A 27,873-nucleotide genomic window follows, 5' to 3' on the forward strand; every position below is an offset into this window, starting at 1 on the left:
GTGAGGTGGTTACAAACCAGATCAGCCAGATTTAGGCATCTAGCACTTAGATACATCAACAGCTATTTAGATCCCTGGCTCCTGAATTACAGGGGTGTAGGTTGTAGTCGTGTTAGTCGAAGGACACAGACAGACAAGGTTCTTTGGGTAAATCTGATCTCTTTTATTAGACCAATTCAAATAGCAAAGAAGTTTTCCAACTATTTGAGTTGGTCTAATAAAAGAGATCAGATTTACCCAAAGAACCTTGTCTGCCTGGCTCCTAAATTGGAATCTAGGGCCCTGAATCAGATGCCTCTGCTCCCTGTATAGCGTGCAAGGAAATCCTAAGCACCTCAAAATGTGATCCAGAACAGCCAGTACAGGAAGCCACCTAAAGTCAGCATGTGCAGGATACAGCTTCTTAGAGCATTGTTTTATCAAATGAGTGTTTTAATGTAAAATACAGAACAGGCCTACGAACGCAGTTTGGAATCAAGGTCTCACCCATCAGAATCAGTTTCCCTTCTGCTCTTTTTTGCATAGTGCCACAGTTTCAACAGCAGAAGGGGATTATCCCACCAACCAACTAAAAGATAGCTGGTTAGGGAATGTTCCTAGGAGGTGAATCCTTTCATGAGTAAAAGAAAATTGAATTTAGGTTGGTGCTCTAACAAACCACTAGGCTGTTATATAAAAAGGAGTTCCACCTACTTCAGCCAGATTTCGAAAGAAAGCAGCAGCTTCCCCTGCATTTTGTGAGGACATTCAAACTTGGTGGTATATGTCAGGCATCCAGGGACTTAGGCAAAGGACTGCCTAGCTTCTGGATCCTGATAAGCCAGGCATTGAGGTCGCTTACAGAGCTGAGTCACTTATAGAATTAGGTGCATCTTAACAGGGTTAGACAGCAGTTGAGCACGGGTTTTCAGGACTGTAACTTCGGAGTTACCTGCCTAAATTTCACCTAAGTCCCATTTTAGGTTTATACATCTTTTGTTTTGGTTTTTTGGTTGTTTTGGGGATTTTTTTAGCCTGGCTGGCCATGCCCCATGCGCATGTTGTTTGTTAATCTGCAGCATGTCAGAGGTGTTTGCAACAGCCTTTCTAATAAAAACAGCAAGAACAGTGTTTTGAATCATTATAAAACTTCATGGAACAGGACTATAAACCTTTCCTGCAGTCGAGATTATGGCTTCTGTAGTATGTAGCAGCCTGCATGGAAAACTGGAGCTTGGCTCCAAATAAATAGCCTGAAAAAAACTTTCTCCCTCAGGGCAGAGACAAATTAAAGCTTGAAAAGGCGCAGGCTGATTAAAAAATGTCAGGGCTCCATCCACAGGGAGTCAGTAGACAAATATCATAAAAGTAGCCACAGGAGTCAGTAGATACTGCTCGGGGTCATGTGACTTCTGTCCCTGACAAAAATCATGCGAGTGGGGGCTGGAAATAATGCTCAGTTTTTTGCCTGCTCTCCTTTTAGCTGTATTACACAGTCCCCTTTGGACCAATTAATAAGCCCATTTGGGCAGAGACCACTCCAAAGCACTAGAACAATGTGAGAAAATAACAAAGCATATGGCATTTCATAAACTTTTTGTCACCATGGGAGCACCCAAGTCCTGGACAGTCTGTCATTCCATCGGGAACCTGAGGCAAGAATCAGCTGATCTGTTCAGTGTGTGGTTAATATATCAGTCTCAAGATTTATCTATATTAAAAGTTGCACTATTTTAACTTTAAATTGGCTTGAAAATCAGCTAAACCCGTGCAATGGAGTGCGGACACTTAATTTGCTGGAAATTCAGCTTGTAATCAGATAGTTTTAAGTCACTGTCGTACTGAATCAAGGCCAACGGACTTGAAAATGAATTGGAAATGAATGAAGAGTGCTCATACCTGGCTGCATCAGTTTAACTCAGTCATGTTATACCCAAACCACTACAGCTTTGAATATAAGCAAAGCCAGTGTTTCAGAGACCCGTAAACATTCTTTGATTCTTCTGAAAGTGGGTCCTTTTACTGACCCAACAGGTTCAAGTTCTGCATTTCCTATGGGCAATGGCTTCAAACAGCTTTTAAAACATTGTGCAGCTTCAGAGAAGTCTATCCATCATTCAGGGAAAGCAGTGCTTGTGCACCTGAGTGTAAGATAGCCAGGCCAGTGACTAATGTGTCATATCTTTCCTAACTGTATTTATAACATGAACAGGACACTCCAGTTCACTACTTCCAAGCACCACCACTTCTGACTCTCCGGCTCAAGAGGGTTATGATACTAGGATGCTGGATTGGAAGGATCCGGTTGGCTCATCTGAAAATACAGATCATGTGGCAGTGTCATCTCATAATCACCAAGACAAGAAGGGTAAGGCCTTGGAAATGACTTCCTATGATGGAAAGGGAGGGGGGGGTGACTACAGTGTAACTGCTTCCAGCTGGCTCAGGGCAACATGTAATAAAATTCCTGCTCTGTAATTAAAAGCTTATCGCAAAGTCAGAAGCAAAATAAGCAATCTTAGACTTAGCCCTAGCTATTTACTAAGGAAACCACACAACACAAATAAATGTATGTGAATTTACAGCGAGTATGTAGATGTGAGTTGAGGAGGTGGAGATTTAACTGTTTAAGCTTGAGTTTCATCATCATCTTTGATGAAGGATGATTCACTGCTTTATATTATTATTAACGATGCATTTCTGTATTGCTTTCCATCTAAATACTCAGCAAGCCTTGATTAATTTAGCCTAATCACATGCAGATGGGCATATAGGCTCATATCCTTAAAGGTACTTAAGCAGCCAACATTTTCTGTTATCAATGGCCTCATCTAAATGAGATGCTGACTGCACGGTAACCCAAGACTACTGTGCAGTAGTGTTGCATGGCAGAAAGCATGACATGATGCTACTGCACAGCAGTCTCAGGTTACTGTGCAGTAGCTTCACAAAAAAGCCATTTGTTGGCACTACCGCGCAGTAACTTGGGTTACCGCACAGTCATTTAGTACTGACTGTGCAGTGACAACTGTGCAGTCACATCTCATGTAGACGTGGCCAATGAGATTTAGGCTTATAAACACGTTTGGGGGGTTGGGCTGTGTAGAGGGTTATTAATTTTTTTAAGATGCAAGTAGGTTTTTAGTGGGATTCTCAAAAGCACCTATGGGATAGATCAGGGGTTGGCAGTGTTTTGGGCAAAATGCCAGAAACACCCACAACCTTGACTTGTAAGTTGTTGGCATGCCAGGGACGGAAGGTGAACGAGATGCAAAGGGCCTGATCCTTGTTGTAGCAGTGCATCCATGGCCCCTTTCCCACCACCTGCCCAAGGCACACGTGCCAAGTAAAATGCCTTCATATGCCACACTCTGGCACCTGTGCTAGGGGTTGCCTACCCCAGGATAGATTGACAAAATGGCTTAAGGATTATAATGCTCAACATTGCAGGGCCTAAACTTTAAGTGCACTTTTGCCTCATGGAATCCACAGCCGTGACTTGGACCACTTGCCTCTACCCCACTCCCAGACCTATATACTGTATATGAGGACAGTATAGGCCCCCATGCACAGGTTTTCACAAAGTCTGATCAGGCTTATGCATGAGCTATGTACCCAGGTGCTCAGAATGAGGCACTTCTGGTCTCATGCAGAAGCAGAACTTAAGATGCCTGGACAACTTAAAGTAAAAAAAACTGAAATGCCTGTGGAGTTTAGGCACCTCCAGGATTTGAGAGCAACTGAGCAAGGAATTTGAGGATCACACCTTTGGACTTTGGCTTATGAATTGCACTTTGGCTGTCTAAGTCATTCCTTGAATATAGCCCTTAGTCCAGGGGTAAGTAAAATGGCAGCTCTGGCCAGCAGCTGGACTCCATTTCCCAGCAGCCTCTGTCCAGGTGGCCCCCCCAGCTCATTTCCCTGGAGACTGGCTGGACAGGAACTGCATGGGCAGACCGCCCGGCTGGGCAGGGGGCTGCTGCAGAGCTGGGATCTTGGGGCAGTGACAGCATGGGGCTGCAGCAGAGCCACAATCTGCTCCCTATGCACCCCTGACCAAGAAACCGATGCTTATCATAGCAATGTGCTGGCAGCAGATTGCAGTTCTGCCCCATCCTTCCCAAGATCCTGGGGTGTCCTTAGCCCCACCTGCCCGTCTCGCTCCCAACCACGGCCCCATCCCAGCCACCAGGCTGTGTGCCCTGCTCGCACAGGTCCCACCCCAGTAGTGAATGCAGGGAGGACAGTCTGGAATGCCTGGACAGTGGGGTTAGATTGGGCGGTGGCAGCCAGAAGGACCTGCCGCAGCAGGAGCTGCTGGGAAATAGAGTCTGCTGTTGGCCCTATCTGGCCCGTGGGCCAGACTTTGGCCACCCCTGCCTTAGTCTTTAGCTCTGCTACAGCAACATTGGGAGAAACGCTTTTCTGCTCACCACATAGAAAGTAAAACAGAGTAACTCATCATACAATCTGAAATGGTAACGGGTGATTTACCTGCAACTCCTGTTTTGTCTGGTCAATATATCTGGGATGTTGCTACTGGCAGAAAAGCAGTCATTTTTTTCAGTTCACCTCTTGGTCACATACAGCATTCTTGAGATAAAGGCAAGGTGTCTCAGGAAGTGCTCATGTCTTCTCTCCCCTACAATCCCCAAAAGGAAGTTCTGACTTTCTCCCACCCACTCAGAAAGAGAGACAAAGAAGGGTTTGTGTTTAAGAAGGCCCGGTCTGTATCTGTATTGGGGATACAGCCTTGAGGTCAGCTTCTTTCCTGGTATACAGTTGCATGGGTCCACAGATGTCAATAGAGCTATGCCAGATTACACCAGTAGCAGAGGATCTGTCCCTTAATGTGCCAGAGAGGAATGCAGAAGTGTATATGAATGCTAATGACATTATTTGCTATGTGTGGTTCCACACAGAACAACTTCTTAATGGACGGAAGGCTACTTCTTAAAAGCATCTGGTGTGCCAGAACAGCACACAGTGAAAATATTAATAAATGTATAGCTCTTGGGTTCTAATCATTTTTGCTTCAGTTCACTGACTGATGAGGTAGCTTGCACTGAACAGTTACCTCCCTAGGGAGTGATGGTTACCAAAGAGTCGTATTAGCACTTGACAGGGTCATTTAAATATCATGCATTCTTTGGGGTCTAATTATGAATATTGACAAAGCTGGAAGCAGGCTACACACAATAATAACAATGGCGGCAGAGGTGACCGCATGGGTGTTTATCATGATCGTGTACTTGTGTGCTGTTACTCCTTGCCTTGCCCAGTCAGAGCCCACTTGGTTCCAAAATTACTCTTGCTTCAATATTGTAAAAGGGCAAAGGAACGAGTTGTTATGCAAAATTAAACCCGACAATTTTACGCTTACTCTTCTTTTATAAAGATTTTGTTTTCACTTTTGCTGTGGATTTCTTTTCCTTTTACACGTTCACAAATAATTTTTTCTTTCTTTTTTTAACATTCCCTTTTTGTTTTGCAAAGTGCTTTGTAGTGTTCTTCAGTGGTTGTGTTTATTCCTTTGGAAAGTGTTTTCTTTCTTTTCCTGCACTCACAAATGACTTTGCGCTAATTGTACTAATTGTACAGAATCCACTTGCTACTTTATTTTCTGTGACACTGGTGCTTTGATGATGTCACATCCATCCATATGTTCAGCTTTTAATTCAGCACAGGCATCTTGGGGAATATCTATGGGGGTGTAAAGAGGGGGTTCTTTAAAAGGTTTGACTCATGGGAATGTGACATTTGTGTGCCGCAGCTTTAGTAGCTAAATATACTCTGGAATTGTTTCTGAGCTACCTCATGTTTCTTGCCAAGATGAAAATGTGTATTGCAAACCATAGAATAGGACCTATGTGTTGCCATCCCACTGGCTTTTTCATTTTGGCCTTTAAATAATCTCTCCTTGCTACTGCAGAGTGAAAAATCAATTCTGATTGGCAAACTCCACCGTATTTTTCTCCTTTTATCTTTCAAATAGAATGCATTTCCAGAGTATGTTTAGCTTTTGTTTTTGGTTTTGTTTTCTCTTTCTTGCTGTGTTTTCAGTCTTAATTTAATTCTGTGTTTTTCTCACCTCTGTCAGAACAATAAACCTCACTTTGCAAGCCTAACCTTCCCTTCTGCTGCCATTGTACTTAGTCTCCCTCCCTCAAATAATAACAAAACCAAGCTTCTTATGTGGAATGTTCCAAGGCTTTACCCTGTACACTTTGAATAGTATTGTAGTGCTGTGTCTGTGTATAGTCCTACTAACAAAATGTGAACTAGACATGTAAGGCTACTAAAGAATGTAAATGAAGAAAATGAAGTAATTTTCTTCGGGAGTAACTGGCTCTTGCCCTTCATTACCCTGCTGGCCTTCATCTGCTGTCTCCTGTCCTTACTGCCTTTCTTTAGAAATGCCTGATATCTTTCAAGTCCTAGATTCATTAGCACAAAACCAGCCAACTGCTCTTTTTTTCTCTTGGTCCCTTATGTCTGGAGCCTGCCTTTTAATCATAACAGTGATAAATTAGATGCAGCCGTGACTTCCACTTTCTTGGTTTTACCATGTTTTTTAATTCTGTTCCATTCAGTTGAGAGGAATTAGCTGGTTTACTCTAGCAAAAGATCAAAGTCCAAGGGTTATTTTTACCAGATTCAGGATTTGCCTTTTTGTCCCCTCAGTACTCATGTAAAGAAAAGATATGCCAGATCTCAACACTTTTTTTTTTTTTGTAGTAAAATTGCTGTTCATTAGCCATAACACAACAGGGGTAGAAATCTGATTTGAAAGTCAAGTGCCCAGTCTATACTGCCAAGAGTAATCAGTACATTTCTTTACATTATGTGACCATTATGATGAAAATAGTATATGCTGGAATCTCATTTTTCAGCTTCTCTTAATACCTGCAGCCCTAGCTCTGTTATATAATTTCTGTACCCATTAGGAAGTACCATCCTGTGGACAAACTGGGCAATTGGTGACATCCCAGAATTTATTAATGATTCACAGCTTCTGATTGGTCAGTGCAGTTAGACATGCAAATGTGGGAGACAGAGTGACAGAATTATTTTGTTCAACTCAGTGAAATTGCTAGGGCCAGCCCTTCAAAGTGGCCATCTAGTAAGTACAAGGAAGGCAAAGATTATACATTTGAAAGATGCACCTAAAAAATATTTCCTATTGCCAGAAAAAGGTGGTGTAATTAATTATTTGAATGACTTTGACAGTGTGCACAGTACTGGAGAGTGTACAAAATATAAGGAAGATTCTGCTCCAAAGAGCCAGCTTTATATGGCATTTCAGGAATTTTATAACTTGTCAGGCACTGTTTCACTTTATATGACATTTCAAGAATTATCACAATAGAGAAGCTAATAATCCAACTGTTTTAAATTTTTATTTATTAAGGTAATGTATGCAAGGAACCGAAATGAACACAAAAATGCTCCCTGGTAAAGATGAAGGTCTAGCTTTATTTTGCATAAGCTGAACTTAATGGGGCTTGTACCTTCAAGCTTAGAACTAGATTTGGCCTGAAGAGTATGTTTTAAATTTTCAGTGTATATTTTTGCATGACATTACATTATATGCTGATATATTCAAGGACCAGAAGGATTCCAAGCATGTTGACGTAAGAGGTGATAGAGAAAATTCATTATTATCCTACTGACATTTTGCAATAACTCAGAAGTGAATTCTGTGTGGCATAGAATTTGCAAAGAGTATACTTTGAATTATTATTGTTATTACTATTATTTTTTGTAATTTCCAAGGTCAACCAAATATTTTGATTTTGATAATGGTCCCAGTTATGGTGATCTCACAGCCAGCCAGGTTCTTGTCAGGCACTGTTTCAGGCATAACAAAGAAGTAGCTGCACCATCAATTTTATCTATGGGACAGGGAAGAGACTTGTATTCTAGATGTATACACTTGGAGTAAGCTGTATGATTAGACTTACTTTTAATATCCCATATCACCTATATTTAGTATCCCATATCAGAACTAAATAATTGTCTGCATGATACGAAGTAGTATGTCAGCCTCTTTATGGTTTCATAATATTTTCTAGCTGCTGAACACAGATCCCAGGTAGATACTGGAAAAGCAGTGAACATAGAATCTGAGGGCTGATACTTCATTTCATTACCATAATGGCCTAAATACATTAATGTGAAGCCAGTTAAATATCAGTGTAAAAACAGGAAAGGAAGAATCAGACCTTTCTATATTTCACACTTTTTCTGTAGCATGTAACTAAAGTTTGAAGTATGAAACCAAGCAGTGCTTCATACTGCAATTTCAGTTATATGAGATGAGTGGTTGCAAGATTGAGTCTATTTAAACTTGTTTCTATATCCTTGTCTAGATCAAACCTAGTATTAAATCTGTATTACATTTAATTATTTTTCCCATTTGGGTATAAACAAAGGTTATTTAGATTAATCTAGTCTAAAGAAAGCCATATAGTTTTTTTTCTTAAAACATTTTTAGGTGAATTAGCATCAGATTGTTGTAAACATCCATGTTTATAAAGGGAATATTATTCATGTTTGTCATATACAGTAGCTTCTTAATCAGAACCCTAAGAAATTTTCTTTTAAAGCCATTAACTACTTGGCTGGAATACTTCAGATAGGTGGATTGTCTAGGGGTTGGGGTAACAAAGACACTTAGCAATGGGATACTGTGTTTTTCAACTCTAGGACCCAAATGCAATTCCATATCAAGTCAATAGTGACAGCCCATTTCCTATAGATGGGGATCGGTATCACAAAAGACACCCTAAAAACTGGCAGATGTACCAAAAATGTTAAAAATGTAATGGAGTTGGAAGCCGAATGATTTTGTCACCTCTAAAAGTGGTCCCTTCACTTGGATTGAGGCACACAATGGCAGAACAGTGTGAAAAAGCTCTACTGATATTGCCTGTCTCAGATTTATGGATAGGGAATGCCTGTTTCCAGGGCCATATAATACCGTATTATCTCCAATCACATTTCCCTCACAACTTCAGAGAAAGCTAAATAATAATTAATGAGGAATAGAATGAAAATGAAATAGGAAGCTGATACAATCGAGAGATGAAGGAAAGCTGTTCCAGACAGTAGATTTTCTTAAGATGTTTTGGCCCTGAAACTTCCTTAAGATTGCATATAACAGAAGATTGAAAAACAAAGAAGGAGCTAATACAAGGGAGGCAAAAAAGTAGCACGATTCATGAGCAAGATGAACATACTGTAAAATAGGAGGAAGAAGTTATGTACTGCAGAACAGTAGTTCCATTTCCATGGGCTCCTGAACTGAATCTTACTTAGATCCTTATTGCAAGAAGTAATTATGGTCTCCCCCGGTGGATTTAACCACAAAGCTTTCTAAAGAGATGTGGGCTACTTTCGGAGTTTTAAGAATGACAGTAAAACTCACATTTTGAGAAGACAGGTATAAAGATCAGCAAGCAAATCAAATGCACTTACTGTCCAGCCAGATCACACAAGTAATTACTTTATACTTGATCACAGTACTTGACTTTACATTTTCAGAAATCAAAAACAGCTTTATGACTTTCTTTAGGCCACTTAACTGAAAGGAAAGACAGATTTCAGTTAAAAAATAACAGTGGAACCATGAGTAGCAGCATTTGGATCAGCTCAGACAGCTACAGAGACCTGTCAATTGCTCCAAGGAGAAAGGTGGAAATATTTACAATAGAAGCTGTCTGCTCAACCTGCGACTCCAGGGCCTCCCCAGGCTTCCTAATCCAAAAAGCTTTTTCTCTGATTGGATCCCTGAACTACAGGATCTACAACTACAAACAGAATAAGTTAAAAATAGAACTCGTCAAATGTCAGATATGGCTGCAGGAGATGGTCTTCATCCCTGACCTATGTAATTATCCATCTACACAGGTTTAAAGGTAGGCAATCCATTTTATAGGCTGCCGTGAGCAAGAAATAGAGGTCTTAGTCATTCAAACAGGGAAAAACTGTCAATGTCCCTGGACTTTTCTCCACTGCTTCAGTAAAAAAGACTATGTCCTATACATCAAAGAAACTACTCTATGATCAGGGCAGCACATGCATCACCTGATGGCCTAGATTCTCAGCTCTGTTCATTCATTACCCAATAGGGCAAGTAGAGCACAAATTTTTTTTACTCTTTCATTCTGCGACCTGTTCTCCACTAATCCTGGCATCCTTCCAACTATGCCAGTGGTACTGGGTCTTTTTAGACTCAAGGCACCCCCCATTTGGCTCAAGACACCCCTTGGAGCATACCAGCTCTTACTTTTCACTCATTTTCTTACTACAAAAAATAGGAGAGCAATTCTTCTATTGCAAAGAATTCAGAAACACCTCAACAGCTCAGATTGTCTTTAACACTATGAATTCTATTTTGAAATCTCTGGGTTTATATTGTGAATCATGTTTGTAAACCTAACAGTGCTGATATTGTGTAGCAACCCACAGCACCCTTGAAAAGATCTCAAGACACCCCAGGGTGCTGCAGCACCCTGGTTGAGAGTCCCTGAACTAGACTGAAGGCTGATGTAAAGTGTACTGACCCACCTGGCTATCTGTCCTTTCACAGTATTTAATGAAGAGAACTCAAAGTCACGCACTCTGTATATATCTTAGTTAGTCTATAAGGTGCATCTCTACCCTGCCTTCTGCCTAACTACCTCTACCTTTATATAAAAACAGCCAAAGGACACTTTGAATGTGACTATAAGTGTCATTTATACCAGTTTGGTGACATCTCTTCTGGTTCCAGGTTACTTGGGTTGAGGACTAGTCAGTAAAAAAGGAGCTTGTCCCTTTAAATTTAAAAACCCTAATAAAGGCTCTGAACTTTATAGAAATTTAGAAGCAGAACATCTTAACTGCAAAAGAATCTTAAGGCAGCTTTTTGTGTTAAATTAATGCCACTATATAATTAAAATGTCAATATTCTGTTAAATTAAAGATATTTGAATAATTCATTTTCCTATATAGTATGTGCCTAGTTTCAATGATTATATTAATTAATATGGAATATTTCCTGAAATAATTTTATGAACACCTAAATGTTGAGGATCTTGATTAAGAGCACTCTACACTGTGCATATAATCTGCAGACCATTTAATAGGTCTTTACAAAATACTGCCTATATTCCATTCAAGTAAATAACCTTCTTCTGAGTATTATCAATACCCTTTTCTACATTTATGGCCTTGATAGTCCAAGATCTTTGCACTAGATTTAAGGTTGTAAATAAAAACAGATAAAGTTAGGTTTTTTCTCACTAAACAATGGAGCTTAAGCTTACTAATTAAAGACTAACACACCTAATTACAAAGTTTAAGCAGTATAATTCATATTTTACCATGTTTAATTGTATTTAATATTAAACACAATAAGCAAATGTCATTGCATTTGAAAAGCAATGTCTCCTAAAAATGTCCTCAATTCAGCAAGATACTTAAACACATGCATAATTTTAAGCACTTGAGCAGTCCCATTGACTTTAATGAAATTATTCAGCTGCTTAAAGTTATGCATGTGCTTAAGTATCTTATTTTAATTTATTCCAGGCTTGCTACTTATTTTATAATTGTCAAAAAGCCAAGAACCAATGTAAGATAATATTCCAGCATAATTAGCTATATTGCTTATGTGATAACTTAAAGACTGCAACTTTTTCTATTTTTAATTGTAATTATTTTATAAGCAGTCTCCACATATAACCCTCAGCAGGATATTATAGGCAAATGTGGTAGTGATGCTGATAGTTACACTGACACTTCCCAGTTGCTTTAATACTTTGCCAAATGTTAACCATTCAAGCTTTAATTTTCTATGCCACTGACTGCTTCAGACTGAGTTATTTTTAAAGTTTCCACTAAAATGATACAGCTACATCTGAGAAAAAGGCTAAGGGAAATGGCATTTATTTGCCCATGGTTAAAAATCTCATGTATGCATTATTGTGAGAAGCTATGGAGCAGGGGTTTGGAATTTGATGAGGATATTGCCTTTGTCTCTGCAATGTGCCTTTTGCCAGTCCTATGGAAAAAAATGCCAAAATCTAGTGCAAGCATTTAAACATCTTTGAACATAGGTGATCTGATACTCAGTCATAGACTTTAGTAGAGCTATGGAAATGTAGGCTGAGTATCTGCCTTAGTGAATACACACAAAGGTACCCTTGGGGATACTCATTTACTATATGTAAAAAGGATATCATCACTTGCTCTGCAGCATACAACTTAATGTATGGACCGCAGCTTCAAAAGTGGCCAACGAGCACACAGTGCATCTCAGAAGTGGATGCTGCAAAACTACCACTGTATTCCCTGTATCCTGGGAACAGCTGTGTTGGGACAGTTCTTTATCATACAAAAGAGCTGCTCAAAGTACACTCCTTTTACTCCAGGTGCCGGGGCCCCTCATCAAAATGGGGATGTTCCAGCCATCTCTCTTCCACTATCCATAGGAAGGGCATGGCACAAGAGTCTATATCAAATCTATGTCATAATGGGATCCCTCTGAACTAAAATGTTTTTTCATCAACTGTTAAGCCAGCCTTCTCCCTCTTGACAAATCTCTCTGTCTTCTCTCAGAATGTTTTATTTTCAATAATTAGAAAGAGTAAATTATCTTTTAGAGAAGTTCTTAGGGGGGGCCCTAAAAACCAGAATACCTAAATCTCTTCACAGATTCCAGATATTTTTTTTAATCTAACATTTTCAATTTTATCTTAATGGAACAGGCAGTAATCAGTGTCTACAGGCTGCTAAACCCCAGTGATGAAGACCTGATTACCAATTCTGTAGCTCCTAATTCCTCATCTAAAAGATATAATTTTTGCTGACACTGAACTAGCCCCCAAATATTTAACTGATAAGAAAAATATAATCATCATCATAGATTGTGAGGCAGAATATGCCTCGTTAAAAGTCCAGTCAGGGCACTTACACATGTGCCTGATGTGTGCTCTGATGTGTTCTAATTAGAACACATTGGAGCAGACTCGATTAATCGAGAACACTCCAGCAGCCTCGGTGTTATATGTATTCAGTGTCCCCATGTTTCAATATGGTGGCAGAGGTGCTTTAACTAAAGCTTGTCAAATGAGCTTCAGTTAAAGCACCCCTGCTGCCATTTTGAAGCACAGGATGCTGAATACACAAGACGCTGCAGGCATTTTAATTACAGGAACTCCTGAGAGCCATTCTAATTAAAATGCCCCTCCCACACCCCGGAGCACGTACAAAGATCCCCTCAAGGACTGGGAACACCAGTGAACACAAAGGGGTAGATCCAGCTGATGTAAATTGGCATAGCTCTGCACAGTAGTATGGCAGTATTTTCAGGTGTCAGTTTACATCAGTCTCTTAGGAAGGTTTCTTTTTGGTAGGTATTTAAAATCCCAGGGGAATGACCTTTACCCATATAACAAAGCCCTTTTAGCAAAGCAGTCAGCCGTGGAAAAGAAGCTATCTTGCTTTCAGTAGCAGCTAAGCATTGATATTTTCTAAGAAACAAAATCTCAAATGAAGATACAACTTGACATTATCACATCTAGCACATGCATAAGCAGCTCTTTCACATTCCCAACAACAATTTTTTGAATTTGAAAATAAAGACAGCTGTATGCTTTGAAAAATATGCCGTCTCACTAATGTTCCATCCATTCCATCCACAATTGTGAAGGAAGAAAATGAAACAACTGATAAAAAAGCAACAACAGACACATTTTAAGTTCTAAAAGAAAGCTGTTGTTTAGCATCACATATTCATATGAAAAAAGCAAAGACTTTGTTTTATGAAGAACCTAAAAAAATACTGCACTTACTAAAGAGTATACAGTACCATCTGAAGCAGTGAGAGCAATAAGGGAATTTGAGAATGGTGTAAGAGACTTCCCAAATGGCAACTCCAAAGACAGACACTTTAGTAAAATGTTCTAGAAATCTTTTCAGATATTTTAGTTGTTCCATCAATCTGTTTATTAGAGTCTTACCATGTTCTTGGTTGGAAGCCTAACACTGCTTCTGGGGAGAAGTAAAAGGTAAAAATCTCAAAGATTTTTCCTATCTGTTAATTTCATGAAGTAATCTACTAAATATTATTGGCAAAAGTCCTACCACCACAATTACTTACCCTACCATTACTAATTCAGACCAACTGATCTGGCTATAAGCCAGGATTAGACACAAATCATAATATTTAGTAAACACTAGCCATCATTGACCACATTAAACAAGCTAACAAAAGGGCCCTTGTTTTAGCATTAGATGCAGAGAAGACATTTGATCATTTCTACAAGACTGTTTTTTGTAGTGGAGAAATGTAATTTCTGCATTAGTTTATGGCATCCATCAAACGGCTTCACAATTCTCCGTGTGTATTCTTTATTGAGTGGCTCCCAGTCAGAGTCTCTGTAAGAGGGCACAAAGCAGGTGTGTCCTCTGTCACTTCTTCTATATGCTCTCTTCATTGAACTGCCTGAGTTTGCTACAGAGACTCTCCAGAGTTATAGGGAATCACAACACAGAATAAAGAACATTGCTCTTTTTGTCGATCACATCCTGCTTTATCTCCACAAAACACTGCTATCCATTCAGGGTCTTAAAGAGATCTTTCTTAGAAGCCTGCAACACTTTCTGTGCTTTTGTCTAAATACAGCCAAGTCTGAGGGGACATCCTTAAGCACCTATGCTGTACAACACTGATTAATTTTCCATTCCACTCATCCTCTGATAGATTCAGATATCTCAAGGAAGAAATCTTGCCCAATTTAACTAAAATATAATACTAAAATGGCAGCTCCTTTTCAGTGCCTGATATCATGATGTTCAAAGATGATATAATTTACCATTACATCAGTTTGGTTAGATGAAATGATAAAAATGAATGTGCTTCGACTATACTGCCCACCTATTCTAAGAGCTAAACAGCCTATGCTGAATATGCTGTGGAATGAAACCAGGAAATGTGTTAACCTCTCCAGTGGAAAATTCTATGACTGTAGACCAGAAAACATATTCTATTCCAAGGGGGACAACCTGTGTCATGGGTGCCACACACAAGTGGCACAGGAAGCCTCCTGTGTGTGGTATTTGACAGATCAAAGGAGCCGGGAGCACAGTGGTAGATAGGGTGGGGAGCAAAAATCAAAGCAGCAGATCAAGCAGGGAGCATGGGGAAGGAAGCAGAAAGCAGAGCAGTAGATGGGGTAGGGGAAGTGGATCAGAGTGGCACTTGGGGATGGTGTGGGGCTAATTTATAGCTTGCCTACCAAAAAGGTTGGCCTCTACTGTTCTAGTCTATGCATTAATCTACAGATGTGCAAAAAGCCAGTCAGGTACACCACCTGCATTCTCAGATTTTGTGTATATAGACTGTGAGGTTTTGATCCAGAATAAGCATAAAAAGACACTTAACTGAGAAATGTATATATAACAAACAGAAAATTAATAAAACAGCAACATGAAAAAAACCAAGACAAAATGAAACAAAAACATACAACATGAAAAAAAAAGAAAAAATGAATTTGATCTTAAAAAGAATGGAAGCCAGGAATGTTGTTTGAGGTTAAAGATCCTGTATATGCCTGTATCTGGAGACCTCATATGGATCAGGAAACCATAAGAGAAAGGAAGTGCAAGAATCAGTTGAGAAGTCCATTAGTAATGTGGTCAAGTTTTGCATAGTTGAAAACAGATTTGCAGATGGGAGATGTAGAAAAACCAAGTCTAGAGCAGAGATATGTTGAATGTCTAAATGAGCTAACTTGGGAACCAAGAGTTGTCTAGCTGAGCTCTGCATCAGAGAGGACATTGTAGACATACTCTTAGATTTATATGTTGCAGACAGAAGTGTATGGTCAGAGAAAAGCCACTAAAAGTTTTACAATAATATGTAGAAGAAAGAACTGTCCACATAGATATGGTGACTAGGTTTAAAGACAGCGACAACTTGAATAAGAAGGGAAAGTAGAGAAATGCTTAAGTGCAAAGAACCCCAAAATTGATCTTATAGTGCTCAACAGTTACAGTTCACAGAAGAAGACACCAGAAGAGATGGAGACAGAAAAGAGGCAGGAGTAAGACCACGACAAGCAATCAGCTAGGGAGAGCATTAACTAGCACAGCATTTCTCAACCTGTGGGTCACAACCCAAATGTTGGTTGAAAGAATATATGAAAGGGTCACAAACAAACATTAAAAATGGATCAAGGAACTTTAAAAATAGATTCTTCTTTAAAGGAGGAAAATGTGGGATACTGCGGCTTTTCCCTTTTAGGCTGGCAGAGTTCCAGCCTGCAAAGAGCTGCTTGGTGTCCCCCTGCACCACACACCCCTTCCCCCCCCACACACTGGGGGGCTGGGGCCCAGGGGCAGGAGGCAGCAGGTCAGGAATGAGGGGTACTTGGTCAGAACTGGCCATTGATGTTCAAAAATGGGTCCTGGTACAAAAAAAGTTGAGAATCACTGAACTAGCATACCTGTAATGCTGTCTCTCACCTCAAGGTATATCTAGACTGAAGTATCTCTACTAACTTCAGTAGAGTTACTGCAGGTTTCAGGTAACTGAGGCCCTGTACAGATGAAACATTTGCTTCAATGTCATTTGCATTGCACTTATGTAATAAAATATCAGACAGGTAACACAAACGTAAAATGGGGGAAAATCTTTCCAGTCTAGTAGAGTATTACTAAGCATGAAAGAATAAGGGTAAAAATCTACCAGTGTTATTTACGCTGGATGAAGTGTTGTCTTCTGTGTCTATCCCACGATTGCTGTTTACTACAGGTAAACAAGCTATTACTTGCTCCCCTGTCACCTAACAATGAGGAACATCAATAGCACCTACTCTCTGAGCTACAGTGGGATAACTACTAGGGCTGTGTGAAGCTTCAGGTGCTGATTCAATTCAGAGGAGATTCAGCCCAATTTGGCGGTCGAATCTGCAAATCCGAATCAAATCCGGAGACCAGTAAAAAGGTCCCAAATCGAATTGGGAGACCTGTAAAAAGGTCCGAATCAATTCAGAGCTCTCCAACTTGATTCAGAAAAGATTCGGAGAGCTTCAGAGAGATTTGGGCAGTCTCCCCTTGCCGTCACCAGGCGCTGGACCCAGACTCCATGCCGGTAAGTAAGGGGTGGGGGCGGGTGGAGAAAGGGGGAGGGGACCATGGGGGGACCCCTGCCAGGCCCCATCCCCAGCCCGCTCCCCCAGCCCCCATGAGCACCCCCCAACCCCTGCCCACTGTCCTAACCCCATCAATGGCTGCCCCACCCAGCCCCAGGCTCCCAACTCTTGGGGAAAAAAAAAGGCCTGCACTCACCAGCTCCTGCCAGGTGGGGACCTGATCCCCACTACTCCCCACTGCCTTGTGCTTTGTGAGGGGATCTGCCACAAACCTCCATACCTCTCCCAGACCCATCAATGGCTGCCCTGCCCAGCCCCAGCATCCTGGCTCTTTAAAAAAAAAAAGCCCCACACTCACTGGCTGCTGCAGCAGCTGTTGAGGTGTCTGGGGGCTCGTGGTAGAGCCCCCCCCCCCATGCAGCATGGGGCAGTGCAGGGATAGCAGGGACCACTCCCCTGCCTGGCAGAAGTCAGTGAGGACGAGGCTTTTTTTTTTTTTTTTTAAAGAGCCAGGACACTGGGGCCTGGTAGGGCAGCCATTGACGGGGCTGGGAGAGCAGGCAGGGGATGGGGCCTGTTTGATTCGGAGATTCAGCCTATTCGGCAGCATCTGAATCAATTTGAGACAGTGATTTGAATCACCAAATCGAATCACTGTCCCCTGAACAGCCGAATCCAAAGTGAATGCTAGCCATTTCGCACAAGCCTCTGTCTGTTCTCAAGCCTGGTATAAGTTACGTTAGGTTACAAAACCAAAGTAAGTAACCTAGGAGAATGTGTTCATGGCCAAAGAGAAAAATTTGGCCCCTGGCCTTTTATTTGGTTCAGTGAAAGGGAAGGGAGGAGAGAATGGAAGTATAGATATAATTGTTCTTGCTATGTGAGACATTTAAGCCATTGCCTCAAATTCAAAATGATTCATTTGCCTTAAATTCAATGTTCTGATAAATTAGAGGTGCAATAAGAAAAAATAACAAACCTATTATCATTTATGCAAAAGCAATTTTCTTCCCCCTTCTTGCTACCTCAGTCTTTGTGGATATTTCTAAAAGATGTAGATCCAAGTGTTTGCTTATGCAGAATGTAGGAACATATGTTTTTATCCATAAATCCAAGGCTTTAGACTAAATCTATTGTGTGTTAGTATAGAAAGTGGATATTCACCAATCTTGTTTGCTTTCTGTCACAAAACACATAACAAATATATTGCTTTGAATGAAAGAAAAATCACAGAAATTGCAAGCAGCACTTTCTTTCCTCTTTCTCTGCCCAAGAGCAAAGCTAAATTAGGATCTGAACCTGAACCGCTTACAAGTCACCTACCAACTGAGAAAGGAGGACCCTCCTCATGTACATAGGGACACTTGCATGATCAGAGGATGTAGAACAGGTCATTTAGTTCCTTGACAGCTTAATAGCACTTTTCAAGGACCTCAGAGGATATGATATATCAAACCTAGTCTTATTAATTAAACATCTGGAATATTTAATAGATGGTTCATTAATGAGTTCAGCTCTGCCTTGCTCATTCACATGAGTAGCTTAAAAATATCATTTACATTTTTGTCTTCAAAGCGGATTGGAGCTGATAAGGAATCCAATATATGTTTTTAGGTCACACACCCAATGATGGAAAATTATCCTCACTTCTTCCTCAAGGCTGCTTGTCAGAGAAACTCCCAGTGTCATATTGCTAAGCATACCTGCTTATATTGACATTCAGCAAACTTGACTTTTCCCTGCCACACAGAGGCCATAGTTCAGAATGGAGAAAGAAATGGAAAGAGAAAGAGTGCTGGAGAATTTCTCAATGACAGCTTCTCTTTTCTTGACACTGTACATAAAAAACTGCCTCAGGAGAGGCACTGGGCTGCCCAGAATACATAATGCCCACTGCTGTTTCACACAGGAAGAAAAGCTCCATTTGTTCTGTGCCATCAGAGGAGTAACATGCAGTGAAATGGGAAAGGCAGAGAGGAGAGATGCACACTGAAGGCTCCTACCACTACTCTGGAGTCTTGAAATCATGCATATTCACACAAGCATATGTAAATCTGGTTCAACCCAGCTGTGAGAAGATCCCCTGAAGTAAACTAATAAAGAGCAGCTGGATATATTTAAGCTCATCCCAGGCATAGGAAAAAGGTCCTCAAATGTGCGCGGAGATTCTTTTACGTCACTACAGGAAATATAGCAGACTTTAAAGAAAGCTTATATTTTAAGATGCAAAGCGGTATAAAATTTATCTCTGCTGAGAACAAGCTACAAAGGAATTAATTTTCCATGGCATTTGGATTTTACACATCTTGCTTTAACTATTGCAAATTCCCATGTTTTTATTTTTCATCAGGAACACACTGGGTATGCCTTTTCCCTCTTCACACATTCACATCTAAAATTATCCTGGCTCACTGTGAAGGGGGAGAGGTGAGAGTAAGTAAAAGGCAAGAGAGTGAAATCAGTAAAGGTAAAAAAGAACAGCCGCTGGATACCAGTTACCAATAGGAGCATTGGTGTCAGGCAGCTCTAGTGCATGGACCAACCTTGGCTCTGACCTTCAGCATAACTTAGAACCAGAGCTTCTCTCACTCATAAATAATAGAACCAATGGAATATCAACTTTGAATCTAATATCATCTTTGCATATTAAAAAAAATAGTTCATTTGTGATGAAATTGCTTACAAAACCAATTATTTAAGTACTTGTACAGTACAGTGTTGCAGTCCTTACTTAGGCACACCTCCCATTAACTTCAGTTGGAGATTTACCTGAACAAGACCAGCTGGATAAGGCCCTTAATTCATAACTATATTACAGCCCTTTTAAGAGAGACCTGAATTTTGAAAAATGCAAATGCTTATCCTTAATGCAAGATTTTCAGCATTGTGCAGCCCACAGATTAGCTTTGCTTTAGGATTTATATTGCTACTACACATAACACACAATAAAATAGGACAGCAGGCTTGGCAGTGAATTAAGGACTTCAGTGTGAAATTCCACTTAAATATTTTTTTTTTTGGTCTCCCAGTTGAGACCTCTGGGACTCTTACAGCAGAGAGGTTTTTGTAACATATGAGCCTCGTCTTTGTTTAGAAAAAATGTGATGCCTGGTATTTCTACTTCTAATTATAAGCAAAACCATGCTTGTGCCATCTACTCTTCTTGTAGCACATGATCGCTTGCCTGTTTGTAGTAAGTCACACTCTGAAAGTCATTCATCAGAAGGGGTGATGGATAATTTATCTGAATGAGAGGAATTAAATTTAAAAAAGGAATGCAAACACCTGAAAAGACCACTAGCCTGACCTCTTCAAAGTTGTTATTAAAGGCACGTTGTAACTGGATTTTTTTTAAGTTTTCAAATATATCTCCCTTCACAGCAGTTCAAAAAGGGACTAGACAAATTCATGGATGATAGAGCTATTAATAGTTGAACAGAACAGTTGGAAATGTTTCCCGTGGCATCTTTAAAACACTAATGGTGGCTGTCAGAGAGGCTAATTAATAAGGAATAGATCACTCTAGACATATCCAGTTCAATGCTCTCCCTCTAAAAATATGTGTGCTCAACCTCTGGCCTGCAAAACCATGTCATCCAGCCCATGGGGCTCCCCACAGGTCTGACATTTGGCACCAAGGGAGTGGTGGAACCCAACTGCAGCTCCCCTGCTGTCAAATTTCCAGACCTGGGGGAGCCACACAAAAGCAGATGTCATGGCTCTGAGCTAGATCGAGTGCAGTGGGGTGATCAGGGTGGCACAAATGTCACTGGTCCTGTGCTGCCCTGTCACAGTGTGAGGCTGATCAGGGCAGCACGGGGCCACACAAAGCCAATCAGGGCCAGTTGGGGGAGTGTGGAGTTGGGCGGGGTGGCACAGGGCTGCAAGATGGTACAGTTGTGCAGGGATGAGCTGGACAGCAGAGGAGGCACAATCATGGCATGGAGGGCCTGATCCTGGTGTGTGGACCAGCCCAAATCCAAGCCATGGGGCCAAAAATTGAGCACCTCTGCTCTAAAACATCCACTCCTGCAACTGTCAGAGACAGGATGTGACCCAATATGGCACTTTTTATGTTTTTATGTTCCTACTTGTCTCCATGAAGAGAGACTTGTAAAGTGGAGGGCATCAGATGACTGACACTGAGATGAAATTGTAGGTTTCATGAACAAGTGTCCTTCAAGCAGAGTAGTTAGATGAGGCTATAAAAAATACATAGGGCAACTTGGTTACTCTCAGAGATGCTATCTGCCCAGATTTGGGTGTCCAGTCTAACTTCAGCTGATTCTTTTTTTTTCTTCATATATTTAGAAAAGAGGGGGGAAAGCTTGAAAACTCCTGCAGGTGCATTCCAGGTCTGAAATATTCTTTACTTGTATGTGACTGCATGTAAATATAGTACTAGAGACACATAAGGGAAACCAACTTGGTAGCTTTCAGAAAATAAATTCTAAAGCCTGTAAACCCAGAGGTTCAAAACAAGCCTAAACCACAACTGCCAGCACCAATAATAAGCCTAATGTAGGAAGAAGTACACAAATGGCAAAGGAAAAACTGATCCCCTGCAAAAGTAAAATGTAAAAAAATATAAATAAATTACTGTTCAGATTCACTATTCCCTATTATGGCTGTGACTGGCTCTCAAATATGTTTCCAGGTGATTCTCAAGGTGCTGGAAGGGGAAGTAGTCTGATTTCTGTTCATGTCAAGATGTGAGCTCAAGCAAGCAGCCACATTCCCAGCATGTATAACTCATTGTCTGCCTCCCTGCTATGATACATTTAGTCATTGAAACTTTATATCTAGCTAGTAGTTTCCTCTTCAGACCTGCCAAAATGTCATTCTTCATTTACCATCTCTCTGTTTCGTTTTCATATGTGCCATCGTTTAGTTTTATTACCAGTACTTTAACATCTGGTCCACATTACATTGAAAAACAAAATGACAACAGCAACCTGCTGAGATAATCACATAGTACTCTTGTTCCATGTTTGGTATGGTCATCCTGATTGTCCATGGTGTCCATAGTGCACCTTTGATAACTATAAATCATGTCTAGCACAGAGACCACTTTTATATATACTGTAGCTAATAGTGATATTTAAATGAAAATGCTTTTTTAGTTACAAGCAACTAGGTTATCTATATATATGGAATCATAATTACTGGACCAGATTTTGCCTTCTTTGACACTGTGTCTTCCTCATTGTCTTCCCTTGGTTAGTACATAACTAAATGAAGGAAGAATTCAACCTATTGCACTTCTGACATTTACTTATAATAAGGTATTTAAACCAGAAAGTACGCTTGTTGAGTTTTCTTTGCCTATAGTAGTTGTGATGATTTTACACTGAAATTTTGACTTGCCTTCACCAGAAAGCATACTCCAGAATCTATTTTTAGAGGAATCTTTCTCCAGGGTTTTTTTGATGTTTTGCCATTTCTATCTGTGATCACAGATGAGACAAACAAACTCAGGCTTGTACATAGGAGATTTTTTTTTCTTTTAGACAGCAAGTGATAAAAAGGATACAGAGACTTTTTGTTGGGTCTCTGGGCATTGGGTCTGTTCTCTACAGATGTCTATTAATCACTTCACTATGGAGACAAGTACATCCATCATATCATAACAACACAAAAAGAAGAAAGCCAGTGAGCTAATAGCTAGAAAAAACTGGGAAAATCCTTTTATTTTATAATACTGCTCAGGTCTTCCTTGTTCAAAGTGATGATATAGTTTTGGTTTTTAGTACATCACACTTGCACAATCTGATGAATGCTACTGATTGTACCCTTGGGATGTTTTCACTGATTCCAGTGGATCTTGGATTAAGATCCATAAGCACAGGTTTGGGTGGGGGAGGGAGGGGAGGAATCACCTTAGGGGTTCCTTTGTAGGATATAGGAATTGTTAATTGAGCTTCAAAAGACACAGCTTAAAGAATACAAATTCACATAGTACAACTATCTTTTAATATTGGACATGAGTATAAGTAAGTATTATAGATAAGAATGGGCATATCTACACATGCACATTTACTGCACAGTAACTGAAATTACTGCTCAGTACAGGTGTGCATCTACACATGCTGTACTGTGCAGTAAATATGGTGAGTTGCGCCAACTTGAGCTTAAATTTGATACCTGCATCATGCAGGTATCAAATTTACGCCTGATTAGCTACTGCACAGTAACACATGTGTAGGTGCCTTACTGCACAGTAACACTGCGTGTGTGGACTGACTTGGGAATACTTTAGTCCCAAGTCAATCCACACAGCGTTAATGTGCTTTAATGCCTGCACGTGTAGACACTGGCCTATTCCTGCTTACTGTGCAATAACTTACTATGCAGTAAATTTAGGCCGGTGTAAATGAACATGTAGACGTGCCCAGTTAGTTTTCCATCCTTCTTAGAAATCATGAAGACGTAGGACTGGAATGGACTATAAGAAGTCATCTAGTCCTTCCCCTTGCTTTAAGGTGGGCTAAATATAAGTTTTGTCTATTCTTAAAAGTTCCAGTGAAGAAGATGCCCAAACCTCTCTACATAGCTTATTCCATCATTTAAGTGTTCTTATAGCTAGAAAGTTTTTTGCCTAATATATAATGCAAATCTTTTTGCTGCAGATTAACCTACTTCTTGTCCTGTCCACTATGGACATGGAGAACCGCTGGTCATTGTGGGCACTTACACACATGTGAGGAGCCTGCTTTCCAATGTGTTGGAGCAGACTCGGTTGAGTCTGCCAGAACATGTTAATTGATCTGCTCTGGCAGCCCTGTTCAAGACATGTATCAGCTGCACAGAGCATCTCCACACTGAGAAAATGGCAGCAGGGCACTTTGAAATAAAACATGTTTGATGTACTGTAGATCAAAGTGCCCTGCCGCCATTTTCTCAGTGCAGGGATGCACTGTGCTACTGATACAGGTGACACATGGATGCTTTTAATTAGCACAGATCGCTAATTAAAAGCACCTGGCACCACATCAGGAACACATGTAAAAATGTCCCGTCTTTGTAACAACTATTTATACATTAGAAGACTTACCACATCTGCCTTCAGTCTTCTCTTTTATAGAATAAACCAGCAGTTTTCAAACTTTTGACCACATCCCCCTTTACATGCCAAATATAGCTACTCGAACCCTCCCTTCCCCTGTACCACACACCTCTGCACGCTCATTCCTTAGGAAGAGTGGCAACACTGACGTCACACACAACAATGATATTACTCACTGTTCATTAACCAATCAGAAGCTCCACTGCCATTATTAAAATGTAGGCACATCCCCCTTACCAAAGCACTGTATGCCTCCGTGGTAGGTATGTTCTAGTTTGAAAACCACTGGACTAAACACACCCAATTCCTTCAAGCTTTCTGAATAGTTCAACAAGAATAAGAGGTTTAAAAAACATGCTCTCCTTTGTACTTTTCCTAATTTGTCTACATGGTTCTTAAAATGCAGTGCCCAAAACTAGACAAGGTATTCCAGGTTAGGCATTACTAACAACAAATATAGGGGAATAATCTCTTCTTGTGCCTTGCATATAGGACTTCTGTTTATACAGTCCAAAGTTATGCACTATTTCCCTTTCCATCAAGAGCATCACATTATTTGCTCCTCTTCAATGAATGCTCCATTGCAACCCACAAATCTTTTGTGTAGTACTACTGCCTATGCTATTATTTCCCATTTTGTAATTGTACTTTTCATTTCCTCTTCCATAGTATAGGACTTTGCAGTCTTCTTACCAAATTTCCTCTTGGCATTTTGGACAGCTTCTCTAATTTATCAAAGCCATTTTGAATTCTACCCCTCTCCTCCAAAATACTTACAACTCCTTCTACCTTGATGTCATCTGTAGATTTTATGTAGATTGTACTCTTTTTTCCTGCATTCACTTTATGAATTAATATATTGAACAGAACCAGGCCCAAGACAGCTCCTACAAGAACCCACTTGCACTGTCTTCCCAATTAGACAGCAAACCATTTCAAACCACTCTGACAATAGCTTTTCAACCAGTTGCTTATGAAAGCTTTGTAGGACAATGAAATGTCAAAAGCCTTACTACAGCCAAGATATATCACTTCTACTGCTTCCCCTTTATCCACTAGGCCAGACAGACTGTCAAAGAATAGATAGGTTTGATATGATTTGTTCTTGCCAAGTGGCATTGCCTGCTTATATCTTCATCTTATCCTTTCCATGCTTATAAATTGATTTTTTTTAATCATGTGACTATGTAACTTTCCAAGGCTAGTCTACAATTTCCCAGGTCATTCCCATGTTCCCCTTTTCAAAGACAGATATTATGGTTGTCCTTATGCACTCTCCTCGAACCTTACCTGCCCTTCCTGGATTCTCAAAGATAATCAGTACCAATTTAGAGATTGCTTTAGCTAGTCTGTTAAGTCTGGCAACTTCAGAGCTTGGCAACTTGCATATATCAAAATTATCTAAATACTTTAAACTCTTCTGTTCCTATTCTTCTTTCTCTTTGTTAAAATAATTTTGTATCAGATCACACTTAACCATTTTTTGTAAAGACTGAGGCAAAAAATGGTATTAAAGACTTCCGTTTTTTCTGCATCATCCATTTTTGCCCTCCTTCCTGATTATGTAATGGACCTAACCTTTCTTTTGCCTTACACTTATTTTCAGTATATTTTAGAATCATTTCTTTTGGTCTTTTATGGTTCTTGCTAACCTAGTTGTAACTTAACGTTAGCCTTTTCTTCTGTTATCCTGATATTCTCTGACTGTTCCTTTTTGCTCATTCGAAATCATGTGTGCTTGTTTCTATTATTCTGATTCTTTTTTGATTTTCAAATTGAAAGAGGTCCCGATTTAGCCATATTGATCTCTTGGTATCTCCCTAACTTTTCTTCATGTTGGAATAACTTTATATTTTACTTTTAATATGCTCTGTTTCAATAACTGCCAGGTCTCCTGCATATCTTTTTCCCTTAGAATATCTTCCCAAGAGACACTGTACCTCTGAATTCCCTAAGTTTGTTGTAGTCTGCTTTTCTAAATCCAGTGTCTTTATTCTGCCATCTGCACTCCCTTCCTGCCCTTAGAGTCGTGAATTCTATTGTCTTGTAATCACTTCCAACCCAACTGTCTTCCAGATTCAGATTCTCTCTTTCACAATCAAGTCTAAGAGCACAGCTTCTCTAGTAACTTCCTCCATCCAAGTTAGTATTCAGACTATGCTGGGGACTGCCATATTACTCTTCTGACAGGTGATAATAGAAATCCCTCATTATACTATATTCTGTCCTCTGGATACTTTTGTTAGTTGTTCAAAAAAGTGTCCCATCTATCTCCTTCTTCTGATCAAATATTCCATAGCAATCCCCTATTATGGCATTGTCCCTGTTCTTTTTCTCTTTTATCTTTTCTAGAGACATTCAATAAGCCTGCTTCTCCCCTCTTGCCAGACTTCACAGCAAGTTATATATATTCTTGATATGCAAAGCGGTATCTCCTCTTTTTTCCTGACTATCCTCCTTGAACAAACTACCATCTGTTCCACTTCGGAGAATTATTCCAGCAGTAGTTTGTGTCAGGTCTGAAACTTAGGAAATTTGAGACATTTTTTGTTAAGGTCCTCACTGACCACCAACCCTTTGCCATTGTACCATAGTGGATGCTTACATAAGTTACATTTTTTCATCCAATTGGGCCCCTGAAAGCACTCTGTAGCCATGCCATGACATGTATGAATGGCTACAGAGGGCTTTTAAAATGGCTGATCGCATAAAAACTGAACCCTCCTCAAATGAGGTATTAGATGAAAGCACTCTACTTAAGAGTGTCTTAGGGAACTTGTGTTCCCTAGGGTTAATTTTTCGTGCATGGCGGCCGGTGCTGATGCAGCCTAGCCCAGCCCCAGGGCTGTCAATGAGAGGAGAGGGGAGAGAAGAAGTAGCACCATGCCACCAGCTAGGTTTTGCTGCCTATCTGTAGCTGGAAGAGGGCGTAATTGAGCCCACCCCACCAAGCTATCCCAGCAGGAGTACTGGGGGAGAGCCGGTTTGGGCAAGGGGGCTGACAGGCACCCATTGTGTCAGGTTCTGGTGGGGGCATGGATCCCAGCATTTGGTCCCCTCTTCCACATACAAACAGCTACCTTACTTAAGCATGACAGTACCAAATTATCCCACTGATAATAATAACCACTGCTGGACTTGCAGATCTCATATCTGGCTGTTTTAAAACTACTCTGGGTTTTCCTCATTATTTATGCACCAGTGGGATAATAAATCCTGAGGCATGTGAGATCCTTTCTGCAGCCACTTGCACCTTTTCCCAGCTCCAGGTGCAACACTGCACTGCTGTAGCCTTCCCTTCTCTACAGGTGTCCTTGCTTATCTCACCTGCAACATTTTGTTCTTATTCAGTGTGCAGGTCTTCTGAAGGGAAAGAGGGTCTAATTGACAGGGCATGAGATTTTACTCAGCCTCCCAGTATCCTGTTTCCTTTGTTCAGCCTTTCTGATTAGTGTCCATCCAGTCTCATTGTTTATTTCTATTGGATTCATTCCTGCCTGGTAGTCCTACAGTTTTTTCCCCCGGCCTCCCCTCCTTTCCATACTTCTTAATCCTTGTGGATGGGGCCAGCTGGCCATTCTTGCTGTGTATTAGTAGGGAACTACTGAAATCACGGCAGAAGTGCACTGCATGGCAGCTCCTTTAATCTTGCAATTTTCCCCACTTGCCCCGCTTGCCAATTGG

At 40.4% G+C, this 27,873-nt stretch overlaps 1 protein-coding gene across 3 annotated transcripts in view; it reads left to right on the top strand.

Moving 5' to 3' along the window:
- SEMA6A (semaphorin 6A) overlaps positions 1-27,873 on the top strand; it is a 149,512-nt gene that overhangs the window by 113,224 nt on the left and 8,415 nt on the right. For 2 of the 3 annotated variants that reach the window (XM_006275545.4, XM_014600962.3), the window contains one exon: positions 2,192-2,347. The exons of the other annotated variant lie outside the window; for it this stretch is intronic. In XM_006275545.4, the coding sequence (XP_006275607.1) occupies positions 2,192-2,347 (156 nt within the window). The remainder of the gene's footprint in view (positions 1-2,191; positions 2,348-27,873) is intronic. 3 annotated transcript variants of the gene reach the window in all.

Source organism: Alligator mississippiensis, chromosome 3 (genome assembly GCF_030867095.1).
Source record: "Alligator mississippiensis isolate rAllMis1 chromosome 3, rAllMis1, whole genome shotgun sequence".
NCBI lineage: Eukaryota > Metazoa > Chordata > Crocodylia > Alligatoridae > Alligator > Alligator mississippiensis.